The sequence below is a fragment of the Hesperophylax consimilis genome, chromosome 24 (genome assembly GCF_061612785.1).
Source record: "Hesperophylax consimilis isolate HC1 chromosome 24, BYU_Hcon_1.0, whole genome shotgun sequence".
Taxonomy (NCBI): Eukaryota; Metazoa; Arthropoda; class Insecta; order Trichoptera; family Limnephilidae; genus Hesperophylax; species Hesperophylax consimilis.
In genome coordinates this window covers 25764816-25776951 of record NC_142859.1, presented here as the reverse complement: position 1 = coordinate 25776951, position 12136 = coordinate 25764816, and the positions used below count along the sequence as shown (strand labels likewise).

General features: G+C 32.9%; 1 protein-coding gene across 1 annotated transcript in view; it reads right to left on the bottom strand.

Moving 5' to 3' along the window:
- tup (LIM1_Isl and LIM2_Isl domain-containing protein tup) overlaps positions 1 to 12136 on the bottom strand; it is a 111420-nt gene that overhangs the window by 22605 nt on the left and 76679 nt on the right. The window contains exons 3-4 of the mRNA XM_089646570.1: positions 5793 to 5923; positions 2245 to 2418 (exon numbers count right to left, since the gene is read on the bottom strand). Of these exons, the coding sequence (XP_089502696.1) occupies positions 2245 to 2418; positions 5793 to 5923 (305 nt within the window). The remainder of the gene's footprint in view (positions 1 to 2244; positions 2419 to 5792; positions 5924 to 12136) is intronic.

The window sequence follows — 12136 nt, the reverse complement described above, 5'->3', positions numbered from 1 at the left end:
TATTATGGATTTGGTTTTTATTTTATACAATTCTGTTAATTTCTATTTAATCTATAATTGATTGTAATTTTGGTATAATGTGAAAGAGATAAAATTCAAGTGTTGATTTTTTGAAGATTACAGATTAAAAATATTATTATTTGTACCTATGCCGATAACTCATGAAAACAAAGGTACTTAAACTAAATATCGTGAAAATATAAATAATCGATACAATATATCAATAATTTTAATAAAGATAATACCTACAACACATACGAAACAACATAATAAATATAGATATTATTATTCATAATTATAATGGTAAACGGACCATAACTATATTGAGGGGAATGATATGTGGCGGAGAGAATAGGTAATTAGAAGAAATATTGAAATAAAAACACTATAATAGAAATTAAGTCGTTTAGGGCCATGCGTCACTTCATGTAGGCTATGAGGTTTTGATTCCCGCAAGCCCAGCATATCCAATTTCTACCGATATATAACAAGTTCCTTGTAAACTCTAAGTTTTTAAGTTCCAAAAAAGGTTATTACTTAGTTATATACCATGTAGGTATTTTTCCCAAAGAAACGACACTATTTCACTGACCATTCTTTATTCAAACATTATTCAGACGAGGTACCTACCATAATACTGAAAATATGCGAATAAACACGACGATTTTTCATATTCTTTACTGACACATGTCAGCCAAACGGTCACCATCTTGAACTGGAAACGGAACATGCAAACTTATTTACAGACAGAAGATGTGCAAGACAGTCGAGTTAAAACAAGACCGATCATTTAAAATATATTGTGATTCTAAATCAAATACGACCTGACTAATCTATCTATTGTATTTTATAAAATAAATACTACAAAGGCGGGAAACGTTGAACTTCAAAGCCTTTTCGTGTTGTTATCTTCAAACGGCTCCACAAACCGCCGAAATGCAAATAAACTAACTCTTAGAAATGTTTTTGTAATGTGAATTTGATAAGATTTGTGTTTTTAGATTACATTTTTACTCTACTTATGAATATTATAAATAGCTGAATTTATTTTAAATCACCTTCCTCTTGATAAGGTCTATTGAATTTTTATTTGAATAACTATAAAAGTGTTCTGAAATTTAGAAAAAAACACGTTTTGCACCGCAATTTCAACGTGAAAACATCATCAATTTTTGTTTGACTGAGGATTTAACCTTCGTCCTAAGGGACTCCTATGGTTCTTGACTGCTGTGAACTTATAAATGTTTTAAACTAATTGAATTTTTGGGTCAATAATATAGGTATATTGAAATACCTGTACAAAAACGTTCACATCTCTAAACGAACTGTACGAAATCTGAAGACAGAAAATACAAAAAAAACCTTCTTTGATTTCTTTCACAGAAATGAAACGTTGAACTTACTTGACATGTCATAGTGTTAGAATGTGCGATTTGTACTAAAAAAACAAGTTTAAAATTAATCACAAATTACTTCAGGATGAAAGACGAATTCATATTCCGAATTTTTAATTATTTATTGCATATTTTTAATGATTTATTACAATATATTTTAATGATTTGTTGCATATTTTTAATGATTTTTGCATATTGTTAATGATTTATTGCATATTTTAATGATTTTTGCATATTGTTAATGATTTATTGCATATTTTTAATGATTTTTTCATATTGTTAAAAATTTATTGCATATTTTTAATGATTTATTACATATTTGTAATGATTTATTGCAGAGTTTTACCTTAACACTTTGAATTTTCAAGCTTCAAACATTTGTCTAGTTGAAAAAGTAATAATTCCACCAACAGAAAAAAAATCGCAAAGTATGCCCCGAAAATTATAAAAAACGCATGTGGTTTTGTTATATAACATGTTTTAGGTTCCTAAAAAAATATATGTTGGTTTTTAAGGTAATAACTACATATTTGTAGAGTAAAACGGTAATTATATGAAATTCACTCGAAAGAAAAAACACATATTTTGCCGTTATTTAACCTGTATGAAAAACTAGTGTACCTATGTATTTTTCGATGCAACTTCGGCATTTGTCGAAAAAATGCTCTTTTTTAAGCAAGTAGTATTTAATTAAATACATCAACAATTTAAAAAAAAATTATTATCGTTTTTTTATATTGATTCCTTTAACATTATTATTTACATATCTCCCTTTCAAACAACCTTCTTCTTATTTCTGAACCCTTACTACAGAGCCTTAATAATAACAATGATTAGGGGAGTTCCTTACCCGACATGGAGGCCATCTCCTGCGTTCCAGAGTGGTTGTTGTTACTGAGGCTGGTGTTGTTATTGGACTCTCTGGCGGAACCGACTCCGGTACCTGTACCCGGCACGGCTCCTCCCGCTTCGTGGTCCTCTTTGCAGTATAGCATCCCACCTTCTCGCAACGCGAATTCGTCTCCTGCAAATGACAACTCTAATTAGTTCAAGGTTAGTACAACTCTTATTCGATTAACCTTTCTACCTCTTTCGTATGGTGGGGTATAGAGGGGAACATCTAGGTCAGTGCGCCACTTAAGGAACTCAGGCGTCGCCCTGTGCACTTCATCAATCCCGCCGGGGAATAAATGCAGCAGGCATTCTTTTACCACATTGGTGGTTTGCACCGTACCGCATTCAAACATCGCCGAAACGGCGCGGTGGTAGTGGGAGGATCATACTATTGATGGCGGACCAGAGTTTACGAGGCAGTGAGAATCCAGGCGGTCTCTCAGAGGGGTCGTGCACGAGATGGGCATTTCTCACGTCGGCCAATTTCCACTCAAGATTCCATTAACTTCTGGGGTGAGAGGTAATCAGAGGAGCCTCTCTCCTTCCATACAGAATTTAACTACCCCTAAGCTGGCATATACTTCTCAACCTTCTTATTCTCTTACTCTCTCTCTTAAGTCTCACAATTCTAATTGGAAATATCTTAGTTCAACTGGCTTAGGTAGGTATATAGAAATAATTCAAACCATGCAATAAAGAATAAAAATAGAAGTGAATTCAAATTTTGAAAATTTGGAAACAAATCCGTGGCTCCCGAGTAAAAGGGTACATGTCAGTAAAACTGAATTGTTCAGAAAACCACAAAAAACAAATTTTGATATTTGAGGAAAACGTTCCTACGTTATCGACTAACGTAGGTAATTCGAAAGAATCTTAGATCACCTTGCTAATTGTTTATTATTTTGGATATTATATTTACAAATTTAACCCTAGAAACCTAACCTTCGTCGATTCAACGATTACGCGACACAAAATATGCTGTCCTTTTTTAACGCATGCGCGAATGATCGTGTCGTTCCTTGCCAACTCAGTGCTTGTACAACTCTTACGGAGAGTGGCAGTGTTCGGCGGGTAAGTGCAGTATTTTTTGATATATTAAGCGCATAGTCGTCGTTTCAACGAATGGTTAGGGTTTGTGTGACTTTTTGGTATATTGTTATTGTCGTTTTTTTTGCAGTTTTTTCGCTATGGTTTCGCAAAAATCGCTGTCTGTTGAAAATATTCAACGTTCATTGATGGAAGAGGACACAAATTCATTCACAACTTGTAACACCTTGGCTTTAAATACGACTGCAAATTCGTACAATGCCAACACACATAAAAAGTAAAATACAAGATATATTACGTGTCAGCACTGAAATTCAAGATCAAAGTGGTCAGTCTACCTCCAGAAATGACCCTGGATCGACAGAGACTGCCAATTTGCGAAAAAGAAAAGTTTGTGGATTATGTCCGTATAAAAAAGGCGTATGACGAAGACTTATTGCTCAAAGTGCAGCACTGCAATTTGTGGTGAACATAAAATTGATTTTTGCACTAGTTGCGCTTCAAAAAACTAGTTTTTTATTTTTTCACACAAGGGATCGTGATCTTTTTAATTATTTTTGCCAGAGAAAAGAGGCTCTTTTTATTTTTATTTCTTTATTATTATTTTAAAAGTATGATCTCACTTCTAGTTTTATAAATACCTAGTGCCTTACTAAAAAGATTTAAAAACAAATATATTTTCCAATTACGTTTAAATAAATAGTTTTGTTTATCAATATAACCTTTGTTTCATATTTTTTGAAAATATTTTTTTTTTAAATAAGTATTAAATAAATAAAATACTGATGAAAATTTTTTTCGTCGATTCGACGAATGGTTAGGTTTATTAGGGGTACACACGAACGTTAGGTGTCTAGGGTTAAATAAATAATCTTTTGTAGGGTACTTTGTTATATCCTTTTACCCAAATATTGAACTAAAATATACGGATTATACACATATTTTGATGTTAACTAGTGGATGAAAAGAAAACTTCAATAATCAATATGCTGCCGTTATAAGTCAAACGTGAATGTGGAATGAGAGTCTGACAAGCTATATTATTTTTGGTCATTTTTAGCAGTTGATTTGGCTAAAAAAATATCTTAAATTATTTCTCTTGAAAAGGACCCGCATTTTGCTTAAAGAAAGTAATACCCAAATTTCACTTAAGGCGATGCCATACGTAGTAATGCAAAATTATGTGTTTTTGGTTTGAAAATTTGGTCGCCTAGAAATGTTTCAGATGCTTTAATTAAATACTGCGAGTAGAAAACATTTTGGCCTTTGAAATAATCGAGTTTTTTTTTACAGATAGTCTTTTTATAAGCCCAGAAAAAAATAATGTAAAGACCTATGAAAACTGCTTTAAAGTTCAAAATCTCCTACTTACGAACCCATTTTCGGTTATGATTTTATTTCATAATGTGGAAAATTAAGTTATTTATAAAATGATCTGAAAACATTTAAATATTTATGCCTGAACATCCACAAAATAAAATAAAAGGCACTTTTTGGCCATTGCATAAATCAAAACAGGCGGATTGTGTTAAGCGGGAATATAAACCTCATCGCCATCTACGTAAGGGTTGTTATTGATAGCGGCTCAATTTAAAATACTACACGACGTAGTGCATCGCCTTAACTTAAATAAAGATTAAAAAAATAGTATCCGATCTGTATACTTAACACCAATAGAGCAACAATTCGAGATATACCCTTTTAGTCAGAGAACCGCGGAAATCTCGCCAGTGACTTAGTACATTTTGGTTTTAGACCATTTAGCACTCTCTCTCACTTACACTCGCCTGTATTATATTTCGTGATTATGCTGAAACACAGTTTTATAAATTTAAGTCGTGATTGGCCAAATATTTGAATCATGAAACACGTCCCACAATACATCTTGTGTTCTTCTTTACTCTATATTTCAAACGAACCCACCGGTGTGGATATAGATAAGTACCTGCATTTATTGTCAATAACCTTTTTAGTTTTCAAAATCACTACCAGATGAAGTAGGTACTATCCAGAACGTTATTTCTGACTTTAAAAAACTTGTCAATTTAATTGCAGGCCACCCGAGATTTATGTCGTGTAGGTATGTAATAATATTCTTTCACTTAGGGTTACATTGGTCTCAGTACGGGTGAGCTACCCAGTGAGGCCAACATTACTGAATTGTACTATGAAATGTAAAATATTGTACCAACATATAAATAAAAAATATATAAGAAATCAATTGCCTCTGGTAATAGACTGTTGAAGCGCATTCATTATTTTTGCAGAAAATTGATTTCATACGTATATTATTCAAATAAATTCGGTGTTAATGGCAAGAAGAGTGTTATTTCGGTTAGACTGGATGTAAACTTTTCGGATATACGATCATTTTTATCGGTAGTAATGTTGTTTTGTCTAGGAAGGTACAGAAAATACATAGCGATTAATTAATTCGCTGGTAAGGTGGGTACCTACCTGGAATGAGTTGCTTAGCGCAGGCGGAACATCTGAAGCAGTCGATGTGGTAGATTTTCGTTTTGGCTCTCATTACGAAGTCGTTTTTGCTAAAGGATGAACCGCATTTGTCGCATTTTGTTCCGAATAATCTGAAATGGAAGAAAATAAAATATTTAGTCAATAATTCTACAAGACAAAATTTTAACAATGTTATACAAAATATAAATTAGTTCTCTCCCATCATATTCAAAGTGGATCAACGCAAAACAAACTGTAAACAAAATTGTTGCTTTAATAAACTATAATTACGAGTTGAATAAATATAACAGAGTGTTTTCCTGACATGTTATAAGTAACTTTTCTGTTTGTGTTATGACTTTTCTGTTGTGAATATGTTTTGTGTACATCTTCTCTTCTAATTAATTATAGTTTGTGTTTGTGTTAAACAAGTCTATAATTGGTTGGAATTTCGGAATAATGTTAAAAATTATAAAATTCAGTTGTTGAATTCCCAAAGTGAAATAAGTAAAATGATAACCAATGGTTTGGATCAAATTAAAAAAATCAGTCGGATGTCATAAAATGGAATGTATAACTTCTATCTAATCGTAAAGATCCTACACAAAGTTTCATGAATTTCGAATCTAAACTAAGTACCTTTTATCTGCAGGTATATTTATGTAGTTATTTTATCTTATACGTTAATCTAACGTTAATAATTAACCTCAGAGACAAGGGCGTTAATTTTCAAACGTTTGGGGTTTATTTTTGCTAACCAATGTAATATTTTAATTAAGTTGTTGCACAATGCAACTAAACAACATTCTAAGGAATATTACGTTGTTTTAAATAATTAGTTACACCAACTACTGTTTCAGAAATTTTGTACCATAAAAGTCAGTAAATTTTTTAAATCAACAACTTTAAGCGAACAACGCAGAATAACAACAATTAGCACTGTTAAAGTCAGCCTTTACAAGCTGCATTCGCAAGGAAAATTACTGCATTTTGCACAACAAACAAAAATAAAGGTTTTATTTTAACGACTGTAATAATTAACAAGAAGAATAATATAACGCAAGTGAACATTGTGAATTTAAATTTATGCAGGATTCAGAGAGATATGTTGCCGTGGAGGTTGCTATTGAAATTGTTTAAAAATATGGAATCCTCTACTAGACCACGAATCGAATCAAAATGCGATAAATAATTTCAAGTTATAAAACCACATTCGGACAAAGAAACTACATTTATTTTGCAACAACACTCCACTACATCCTTCCTCCAGATACGATCATGAATACAAATAATGAGACAACCCAGATAATGAGTACAAATCAAGATCAAAAATTTGGCTGAAAGAGGTAAATGAAAAAAGCAAACAACAAAAAACACTAAAAACGACATATAAAATATAATTAAATGACTTAAGTCCGCCTCAGCGCGGGACGATCTAGGACTACCGAGAAGGACTAAAAAATGCCATTACTATACTTAAAATCACCCTAATATTTTGCATGTAGATACAATGTTTTATATAGTTCACGCCCTTAGGGATTTTACAAATATAATAGGAGTTGAAAATTTACAAACATTATGCAGAAATAACACATCAGTACAATAATGACTTATCATTTTAAAAATAATACAAAAACATATCAGTTATATTCACAACTAATTATTTTTGCTTTGATGTAGGACGGAGAGATTTTAAATATATCGAAAAAGTCTGTATAATTATTGGCAATTCGGTAAAATCGTGCTAGGGGGAGTGATATGTTATATGTATAACAGTTAGTGCGATTGTTGTCACAGTGAAAAAGATGGCGGAGTCAAGTAAAGTTAACAGGGACAAGGGTATTTTTAACATTTAAGAACAGTCGATAAAGTTATTCAGTACTTTAAAAGTTTAAAAAATATCACCAAAAGTACTCGAAGTAGAATGTAGCGGTAGTTTTAGATCAGACATTATTTTTTTATGACGGATATCAATTACAGGTTGTCTCAACTTATTTTTTAAGGTATATAATTCAAGTAAGTACTCAGAATGGTTGCATGTCTCGTACTCCGTGACATGCGAAATACACATCGATAAAATAGGTGCGACTTGTCACGTAATTCGTTATTTTAATTGTCAAAATGCCTTAGAAAGATAGGGGCACGATATGTAGTACCTAAGTAAAGAATTCTCGTCTTCATTTATGTTGATAACGTATAGAAAGAACGAAATAGATTTCTAGAAATAATTAAAGAGCTTCCTTTAGTTGCTGTGAGAATAAAACTTCCATTCGTCTTTGTGCGTCCTATGCAATAACATCACATTTTAATGAAAATGATAAACATAACGGAAATTAAACGCGTGAGAGGTTTACGGCACGAAATGTATTAAACGGATGGAATAAACTAAAATGCATGTCGAGTATCAGAAATCATTATTATAAATGCTATTGTCGGTTGAAACTCGGTTCAATTAACTCTGAAACTAAGATTTGCTTTGAATTTAATGTCATTTAAAAAGACTCAGAAACTCTTTAAAAAGGATTCAGACAATCCTTGGTTATTCACAGGTCTGCTGAAGGTATAATTAATAAACGTCAAAATGTAAGGCTGTCCATAGGAATAAAATGCCAGGAGCATAGAAATGCTCAAGGGTAATTTGTGTTTATTTCCGCAACAGCGCAATTCCACAATTTTACCTGTACATGGGATATTATAAACTAATAATAAACGTCAAAACGTAAATCTGTCAACAACAAAAAAACATTATTATTTGGTTATTATTATGAACATTTTGTTTTTCATGGGTCTGAGCAAGTCAAACATACTAATTTCGATTGTCAGTGTATCCTGCGTAATTCTGGTTCAATGAACTCAAATTGGATTTCAATATGTGTCATTTTCAAAATTGGATTTAATCGTGTGAAGAATAAACCTAGATAAAATACCTATCCAATATACAATATTTTTAAAAATAAATTATTTTAATTTAAAAAAATGGAACTGATTTGTCAAGAATTCAGGCTATCCCGTGATATTTCACGGGTCTGCGTTAGTTTGATTACATTTTTACAGATCACTAATCTTTGATGATTTTGGTTAAAAACGTATCCGGCGGCCTATAACGAATGAGATGACAAAATTCACAACAAGCGAGGAAGTCGGAACATGTGTTCTTCAAAATAAAAATAGTTTCGCATCTCTTCCATTATATTTATTTGGATAAGGGCAATTGCGTGGAAACGTTTTCAGATATATTCTTAATTAATAATATTTTACTAGGAAATGATCATGCAGTCATATTTTTAAAAGTATCTTGATAAAAAAAGGCGTACTAATTTTTCTCCATGTGGCTCTGCCTAACTATTTGAAACTGACCTAATTTTGCGTATGAAACCCATTAAAAAAATAGGTAGGCAATGGTGGCTACCTACGGAAGATTTGCGAAGTTGATAACAACTATAATTAACGAAATAAATAACATCTAAAAAATATTGCACGCAACTCGGTAATTATTATTACTTCATATTGTAAACACGCCGATGTGCATAACTAATGAACCATAATGCCATTTCCCGTAGAGAATGAGGAAGTTAATTTATAATAATAATTATCATTTTGTTTACATTAACTCTACTCACGAGGCCTTGAGGAAAATACGGGGTTTTCCAATAAGAGGTGTTATTTTGAATAGCCCGCTATTTCGGTAGATGTTACTTTTGAAGCTGTCATTTTTTAACATTTACAAGTAGAAACTATGCAATCAATAAAAATGGAACGATACACGCTTCAACAACGCATTGAAATTATTAAAATTCACTTGAGTGAATCAAATGCAAATCATCTTGAGTGATGAGGCCCATTTCCACCTCGGTGGCTTCGTCAACAAGCAAAATTGTTGCATCTGGGGCTCGGAAAACCCAAGAGTTATTGTTAAAAAGCCTCTTTATCCTCAACGTGTGACTGTTTGGTGCGGTTTATGGTCCGGCGGAGTCATTGGACCTTACTTTTTTGAAAATGAGGCTGGAGCAACAGTTCGGTGAATGGGTTGCGCTATCGAGAGATGATTAATGATTCTTTATGGCCGGAATTGAATGGTATTGATATGGACAACGTTTACTTTCAACAAGATGGCGCTACGTGCCAAACAAGCAACGAAACCATTTATCTTTTACGATTGAATATCAAAATAACACCTCTTATTGGGAAACCCTGTAGTTTCCCTCTAGGCCTATGTCAATTTTGGGGATGCTGTGTGTAGGTCTTTTTGAAGAGAGGATGGATTGAACGGTTCCATGATAATACAACACAGTGACAATTCAACACACCTTTAAAAAGTGATATATAGTCATTAGAAACGATCAAAAAAATAAAAAAAACCCAACCTAACCTAACCTACTTAACCCAGTTAATAATGTTTTTGTTTCATCACTTTCCATGACTTTATATAACTTTTTAAAGATGTGATGAATTATCATTTTGATGATTTATCCGGTCACCGGAGTGAACAGGTTGTAGGTGTAACCGGACAACTCAAGTGATATGAAGCCACGGAAAGTGATGAAAATAAAATAGGTTTAATGGGTTAGGTTAGTTTTTTTCATTGCTTATAATGACTTTATATCGTTTTTCAAAGGTGTGTTGATTGTCACGGAACCGTTGTGGGAGGGAGTAAACCCAGATGTCAGCAAATCCTTCCACAGCCGAGCTGTTAAACTCAAGAACGAGTCGTAGAAACGGCCCGTTCTCACGTGATAACTGTAGGGATTCGTACTGTTTACGTGTCGCTTTCAAATAGCAAGCTTTATTATCAAGGGCGTATCTATAGCATTCATATTGGGGGTTTGACCCTATGGGGTTAGGGTTGGGAGGGGGCAAGGGAGAAGGGGTTGGAAAATTTATTAAAAAATTATTTTGGTATCTCTAATTACCACAACTTATTATATTATTTTAATCACATTGACTAAAGAGATGGTGAATAACTAACTAACGTTCGATCGCTAAATAACTCGGTCTTTGCACTCAATTCTTGCCTCATTCACATTCATACTCTGCCTCATACTCTTCTCAAGTATCTGATTCTTTTGACTATATTATCTTGGGGAATGCAACCATTTATTGCGTAATACTATCTGTAGTTATCAAGCTTTGGAATTTCTACTAACGTTGGAACCTAATTAAAGGATTTATTTATAGGGAGAGGGTGCCTTGAATTTTTTTTCAAAGTTAAAGCCGCACAATAGCTTCAACTGCTCCCAACCGTCTGGATCAAGTATGGTCATAATACGCATTGCTACGTACAGCTATGCATGATGCAGCTTAGGTAAGTAGTGTACGAACCGGACAGGATCGCGTGTTTATTTCGCTACTTATTAATAGCAATTATGTATCTACGTATTTGATTAATAGTCGACGACTGTTGGCATCTAGTCAGTGGCGGTTCGTGGTCTTTTTAACAGGGGGTTCAGAAATTCAAGAGAAGATAAACATATCTAATTAAAATTTACTTACTGTTGTCCTTCGTCAAATAGTCGAATACGGCAGCAGTCACACAACTTAAATAAAGTTAGTGGGAGGGGTACCTACATATTATTGTTTTTAAATCACTTTACACTAGACACAAATATTAGATAATGAGAAAAGTTTTATAGGAATTAAATTGTTTAATGTTTTTATAGCACTCAATGTATGTTGCTAATTATTATTGTTTTTTCGAGAAGAATAATTTCGTAGAATATATAATAGATATTTAAAACATTAAAAAAAAAACAAATAAAGGTGGCACGAAATAAATTTACTAAGTCTACTTCAATAGGTAGTAGATTTGCAAATGCCATAAGCAAACGGTTGGAGAAATGCAGAAACAAGAAAACAAAAATATGTACAAAAATGACTACAAAGTTAAATACCATAATATAACATAAAAAATAACACTTGCTTCCCTATGGTTCAAAGTTCAAACGTCGACCGCGAAGTTCTCGGGTTTCTTCGGTTACATTCGTCAATGTTCGGAGGTCACGTGATAACATAACGCGTGTTCGGCGCACACAATTTGTCTTACTTTTGCAAAGAAAGACCAAATTTTGTATATGTCACCGTCATAGGGTATGTACCGGCTAAAATTCTTTTGTATGAAGAGTTTGGCGCGGATTACAACTCGCACAAAGTTGGAATATGTATCGTATTTTTCGGTGGCGCGGGTTTTGAAGGCGAAATTTTAATAGCGTGCTATCTATAATGTGCTTATATTATTATAAAACAAGTTTGTTTTATTTTCTCATCTTTTTAATGGGGGTTCGCCGCACAAACGCACTTTAGAGAAAACCGCCACTGCATCTAGTACAGTATGAAAAAGCTCATTAGCC